The sequence below is a fragment of the Sinocyclocheilus grahami genome, unplaced genomic scaffold (assembly GCF_001515645.1).
Source record: "Sinocyclocheilus grahami isolate Dianchi unplaced genomic scaffold, SAMN03320097.WGS_v1.1 scaffold2492.1, whole genome shotgun sequence".
NCBI lineage: Eukaryota > Metazoa > Chordata > Actinopteri > Cypriniformes > Cyprinidae > Sinocyclocheilus > Sinocyclocheilus grahami.
Genome location: NW_015507671.1, coordinates 46,068 through 52,583, shown reverse-complemented (window position 1 = coordinate 52,583; position 6,516 = coordinate 46,068). Strand labels below are relative to the sequence as shown.

At 42.7% G+C, this 6,516-nt stretch overlaps 2 protein-coding genes and 1 long non-coding RNA gene across 4 annotated transcripts in view; 1 reads left to right on the top strand and 2 right to left on the bottom strand.

Annotated features, from left to right (window-relative positions):
* Positions 1-468: 468 nt before the first annotated feature.
* Positions 469-6,516, bottom strand: part of LOC107575168 (uncharacterized) — a 20,083-nt gene continuing 14,035 nt past the window's right edge. Inside the window, exons 2-3 of the long non-coding RNA XR_001607816.1 lie at positions 5,158-5,164; positions 469-802 (exon numbers count right to left, since the gene is read on the bottom strand). This is a non-coding gene — a long non-coding RNA (uncharacterized lncRNA). The remainder of the gene's footprint in view (positions 803-5,157; positions 5,165-6,516) is intronic.
* Positions 1,062-5,924, bottom strand: LOC107575167 (ubiA prenyltransferase domain-containing protein 1-like). The gene is made up of 3 exons (XM_016261587.1): positions 5,751-5,924; positions 3,718-4,306; positions 1,062-1,802 (listed from the first exon to the last, which is right to left on the bottom strand). Exons 2-3 carry the CDS (start codon positions 4,259-4,261, stop codon positions 1,315-1,317), a joined length of 1,032 nt encoding a protein of 343 aa, XP_016117073.1. The 5' UTR covers positions 4,262-4,306; positions 5,751-5,924; the 3' UTR covers positions 1,062-1,314.
* LOC107575165 (matrix metalloproteinase-23-like) overlaps positions 5,984-6,516 on the top strand; it is a 19,129-nt gene continuing 18,596 nt past the window's right edge. Inside the window, exon 1 of one of the 2 annotated variants that reach the window (XM_016261585.1) lies at positions 5,984-6,062. The gene's annotated coding sequence lies outside the window, so the exon portion shown is untranslated. The remainder of the gene's footprint in view (positions 6,063-6,516) is intronic. The other variant, XM_016261584.1, reaches the window with a different exon arrangement.

Sequence of the window (6,516 nt, the reverse complement as noted above, 5' to 3'; positions counted from 1 at the left end):
TAAAGGCTTCAACATTATACCTCATATGCATTGGCCAGTAATCACATTACTATTTTTTAGCTAATTTCTCATTTAAGCAACATACGTCTTTGTCTTTTAAAGTAACTTTTTTTTTTGATAGTTGTTCCTGGATGTTTCACATGCATACGTCCAATCAGGAAAATTAGTTGTTTCATTTCACTGCTACCCAGGATAGCGATTAATTATTATGTATAACTTCATACCTGGATAAACTTTACTCAGGCTGGGAGATGTGTGTACATGCGTAAACATTTCTTCTTCATTTGCTTCTTAAAGAGGGTGACAAATCAGAAAAACCAAGCAATACATGAAAAGAAGCCTATTGTGCATCTCTATAAACTATGCATTAAGCTTCACATTTGTCATCTATAAACTTACATGCTGTCACAATTACTAAACTACTATGCATTTTGAAACTTGTGCTGTCTACAAATACTTACAGGTCAGGCTACTACATGAAAACCAGGTTGCATTTCAAAATTACTTTATCATTGTATTATTGTGAGGAAATAACTGAACTGGTGCTCACCTTCTCATTCGCACCAAACTTTTGAGGCATACACTTAAAAAGCATGAAGAGCTGAACTAAACTTCCCATGCTTGATTTGCTCCCTTGGTTATCCGTAACTTCCTCACTGTCTCATGATGAAACGCTTACAGTAGAGTGAAAGAAAACACACTTGGTTTAGTATATGCTTTATTTGGAAAGTGTGGCAAAACACGTCCTTTAATGCAGTCTATTACACAACTTCCAGCTGGGAAGCATTTCTAAACAACTACACTGTCCTTGTGGATTCAGGACTTGGAGGCGTTTTATTTGCCGATGGCACTATAACTAAAGAATGATTTAATGCTGAAAATCCTCACCAGCTGAACGCCACGCCTGGACTTTTGCATATTTTAGGCAACACTGAGCAGACAGGGACTTGAGAGTTCACATGGAAGATGATATTCTGGATTTATAAAAAATCATTACAAAATGATTTATACTCCTGTTTATAAAAACATGAAATAATGAGAAAGGTCCTAAATTATATCTGAAACCTTTAATTCGCTAGTAAACCATATATATATACTGTATAGAACCGGCTTCTTCATTTCCAGATTGGTCTGTTTGGACAACACTGATGTTCTGGAGAGCCTATGTGTGTACCGAGGGCACTCGCCCACTCCCAAAACATAAATTAACAACGAGAGAGTCTCGGAACTTCTCATTTGCATCGCTATAAATACAAAAGTATCTAGAGTTGTTTTTAAAGTTGAACGTTTTAAGAGAAAAAAACAATAGTTCACTCACAATAACGGCAAGCTACCCTGCGGTGCCAATATAATCCCGAAAACATAGAAGAGTCCCATGAGCAGATTGAGCTTGGCGGTCTTTTGAGGGATCTTGGCGTAGCACTGGCGGCGAAACTGCCTCTCCAGAGGGAAGGCCATGGGCAGCGTGAGCAGCGGCAGAGCCATGCTGATGGTGTAGCGCGTGGCTAGGATGCAGAAGAGCAGGTAGGGCACGAACAGCAGCAGGTTGTAGATGACGTAGGAGAGCGTGGGCCCCAGCAGGATGGCCAGGGTGACGATGCCCGCCTGCTTGTCCGAGTCCATGTCTCGCGTGTTGTTGCTGTGCAGGATGGCCTCAGTGTTGAGCGCCAGCGGCACGGCGTACACCAGCGGCAGCACCGACAGATAACCCACCTGCACTGCGTGAGAGAACATCACAGCCAGGGGACCGAAGGTGATGAGGATGACCACGTCCCCCAGAGCCACGTACTTCAGTCCGATGCCTGCGGTTAAAGAGCAAGAACAAGTGAGGAAACACCGTATGGACGGATCACGTTTGTGAAAAATTACTGCAAGAAATCAAGGTCACACTTCAGTTTGGGGACCAAATCTTACTATCAGCTACATCCTTTGCCTCAGTAAACTCCTAATTTGCTGCTTGGTAATAGCTAGTAAGGTAGGTATGTAAAATATGCTCATGCAGAATTAGGTTTTAATAGGTGCTTCACGAGTACTAATGAACAGCCAATACACTAGTAATATGCATGCTTATAAGCAACTAGGTAATAGTGAGAATTGGACCTTAAACTAAAGTGTTACCGAAATCAACAATATCCAAATGCAGCAGAACTGGACATTATAGATTAAAAACAAATATTTCACTTTTTGACAATGTACAGTATATTGATAGCTCTGTATTCGCTCGATAACTGGCTTTAAAAGGTTCTCTAGAGTTTGTTTTTCAGTTCGATTTTGACCAAAAAGCAATGCTTATTTGATGCACATAGCTGACCGCTTCACTGCATTAAAACATTCAGCTCTACGTGAAATTTTAAAATAAAATGCAATCTTCATTCGATATAGTAAAACTGCTTGTTATGCGTCTTTTATTTCTGGATGATAGCATTCAATGCGTTTATGCAAATGAATTTAATAATACACTATAGAGCTGTTATTACCAATCAAATGAAACCATTACAAAAAAAACTCCATCTTGGCACTGAGATGCATTTATGCAGACTGGCTGATGCAGCTCAGAGGTGTCATGAATGCATTTAGACTGAAACAAAATACATAAGATTAAAAAAATTACACTGCTGAAAACTGAAATACGAAATGATTCAATTAAATTATTTTTGAAATATGAAACTAAAACCGCCGATAGGTGTCAGCAAATCCCTCTCTTCAGGAGCGAGTCACTGAATCCTTCATGCAAATGATTTGTTCAAAACATCTGATTCATTCAGAAATGAAGCAAGTCACTGGGCCGGTCCCCAACACACAAACCAGCGTTCAGTATTTGGCCCAAGTCTTCAAGTGTGTGTAGAGCTTCTGATGACCCTCTGACCCCCATTTATACTTTAAAATGAACTTCTATATGTCTGCTCAGTTGTCCCTACAGTACGGTACAGTGTGTAACAGACGACACTATTTAATTGTGGTGCTTCTAATTAAATGACAAGCAGTTGCCATCGCTTTACAAAAGACACACAGCCTACTAATCTCTGCACCAATACAATGTGTGGCACCTTACACTGTACTAGCAAATTAGATGTAATTTCTAATTAATTTAACTAACACTCTAAAGTTGTCCCTGCCATTGCACGATTTCCTGAACATGATGAATGATGGGATACCACAGCGCTATCAAGAGAGAGTGTGGCTTTAGTGCGTGTTGAGAGCACTAAGCTTTGGCATTCATCAGACCTGCGAGTGGGTCACTGCATCTCTCACTCACCCGAGTCTCTCTAAAACACAGATTCATTCAGTGAAGAAACACTGCGTTGCTCAGAAATGACTTTGTGTGGAACCGTGTCTTTTGGCATGTACTTTTGTAAAGTGAAAGTGCAAAGTAAAACATCAATTATGATATATGATATGAAATTCTCGCCATTGATTTATGACTTTTGTGACTAAATTAGGCTAAAGCAATAAGCCCCAAGAAGCCGTGGTTTACAGTGAATTTATAACAGCTAAGGGGCGCTGTTAGCTTATTGCTTTTATAAAACGGTTATTCCATACACAAAGTTAGGTTTCAGAGCAAATAAAGTGTAATGATATTAATAAAGACAGTATTCTTCCACCAAACAATGTAGTTCCTCAGAACCAGTTGTGGTTCCAACAAAGTGTAATAATCAGCATGTGTCTTAATTTCTTCTTTACGTCAACGAATGCATGAAAACCAATCAGCGTATTCACCTCCAGTGTATAAAAAAGAGCTGGATAGTCCTCCGAAATAAATGAGAGCTAGATGCTCTAGTTTGAGGGTGGAGAGGAAGTAGAGCAGAGTGGCACAGAGACATCCAGCGGAGTACAGCGCCGCGCCGAACATCACCACGTCCTGCGGCTTCAGGATCTGATCCACCAAAGTCCTGTCGTCGCTCTTCTTATGATCAATTCCCTTCGAGAAGTCATAGTAGGTGTTCACCAGGTTCCCCGCCCCGTGGACCACCAAAACAGCCACGGCACACACCAGGAGGATGAGCAGGTCCACCGAGCCCTCCAGCTTATAGGCCAGAGCGCTGCCTAGAGCCACGGGGGTGAGGGAGGTGCTGAAGCTCCACGGCCTCAGGGCCAACACGTACGCCGCGCATTTGCCCTGAACATCCAGCGCCATGGGGGCCACGCGGGACAGACGGCTGCTGTGCTTCCGCTCCACTCCCGACGGCTTCGTCCCATTCAGTCCGTTAGATCCTGAAGGCATGAAGGTCTCTCCGTCGGTCTGCTTCAGGCTGGAGGCCATCGTCAGCTCAATCCACGAGTGCTTCAGAGAGGTCAGAGGACGCAGCTGTCGACACACACACACACAAATCATGAGAACTACAAACAACGACGCCAGCAGCAGATGAGCTAAAGTCATTTCCAGGCTTCTCAGACGCTGAAGTCGGCACAGTTGCGTAAACCTCTACAGAGTGCATTCGTGCCGCCCACTTTATCTGCAAGTAGCTATTTTTCCCATTCATTTTTCCCATAGGGATTTTTTTTAAAGTCCTTGTAAAACAGTTATAAGCCGAACCAACCAGCTAAGAGGAGAATCACACCATTACAGACTTTGATTTGAAGCAGAACAGAATTTAAAAACTGAAAAAGGCAAAAGGTACAAGACTGTGAACTTGGCGGCTTCAATTAGAGCAACAAACTACAATCCCATGAAGCATTGCAAATGATATAATCGAATTAAAACATTATATTAAATAATATATTATTTAAAGTCGTTGACTATCTTTTATAGAAACAATATATTTTACATTTATTGCAAAACATGCACATTATTTGCGGCGCTTCGTGGAAGTGGGTGGAGCTAAAGAAGCTGTGACTCTCTAATTGGTGGGATTTTTCTGCACAGCATCATGGGTAATGTAGTTTTCCACCATGAATTCAGGGATTAAAGGGATAGTTCACCCAAAAATGAAAATTAGCCCATGATTTACTCACGCTCAAGGCATCCTAGGAGTGTATGACTTTCTTCTTTCAGACGAATCCAATCAAGTTATGTTAAAAAATGTCATGGATCATCATAAAAAGTGTCCCACACTTATTCAGGAGGCCTTTATTCTCCCCCCGGAGCCGTGTGAGGCACTTTTTATGATGGATGATTGCGCTTTATTGGACTTCTTTTGGACTATTGAAAAATAACACCCATTCACTGCCATAATAAAGCTTGGAAGAGCCATGACATTATTTAACATAACTCTGATTGGATTCGTCTGAAAGAAGAAAGTCATACACTCCTAGGATGCCTTGAGCGTGAGTAAATCATGGGCTAATTTTCATTTTTGGGTGAACTATCCCTTTAAATTATTTTAAAAATAAGTTGAAATAATGCGAACAAATGGCTTCAACACAAGCACATGCCATCGATTAACTTCCAGAACCGACTGTTTGACACAACACGAAGTATAGCGTTATAAACGCTTTTAAAATATCTGTGAAAAGGGTCCATGTGAGGAACATTTTTCATCACGCCCTTCAAACCACAAGGACGCGGAGAAAACACTGTTTTCAGGCCCTGCTCTGGCACACCGTGGTCAACACTAAAGACAGAGCTGCGTCTTTCTGGAGCTTCACCGGAGCATGCTAACACCAGCACAGCGTTGCTCTGCTCAGCAGCTGCTCTCTGACACACGCACTCATCCGCGGGACAGCACCCTAAAGCGCCTTTCAGCACTGGTGAGCATGAGCGTGGTGCGGCTGCAGGCTAACGCTAGTGCGAGGGATTATCAGGACCATACCTGCTCCACACACTCTTCAGCGGAGTCACTCCCCGAGCCGCTCGCGCATCGCGCCGTGGCCTTCACAGAAATCCCCGCAGGCTCCGAGCAGCAGCGCGCAGGCCAGTGAGTATTTAATCGACTCCAGCAGCATTACTGACAGGCGTCGCCATTTCCGTGCAGCGTGTTCGGGCCGACCGGAAACACGGCGCAGCGTCTTAGTTCCGCCCCGCTCCGAACACACCGAAGCTCCTCCGAGGAGTCTGGAGCAGGCTGGGGGAAAGATCGATTGTTTTCGGGAGAAAAGACCAGTAAACCTACGGTTATAATCAGGTATTGGGACAAGTTTCAGAAAATCTAGTTTCCGCATGTAAGGAGTCTACGGTCTAAAATGAAATTTGGATTACATGCTCAAAATATAGCAGACGAATGTAAAAAGGGGAATTAAAGGGACAGTTCACCCATCATTATACTCACTTTCATGAGTTTCTATTTTTCTGCTGAACATAAAAGAAGATATTTTGAAGAACGTGGTAACAGTCAGTGGCTACTTTCACCTGAAGGGGCGTTAATGATGACCTTTGTTGGATGAACTATCCCTTTAATATACTCCCATCCTTGGCTGGGACTGATTTGGGGGGCAATCGGACCTCTTTAAGAGAATATATAGTGCTATAATAAGATCTACAGTAGAATGCATTGTGTATAGTTCAGCAACACACACTCACTCACACACACTCACTCACACACTCACATACACACACACACACACTCACTCACATACACT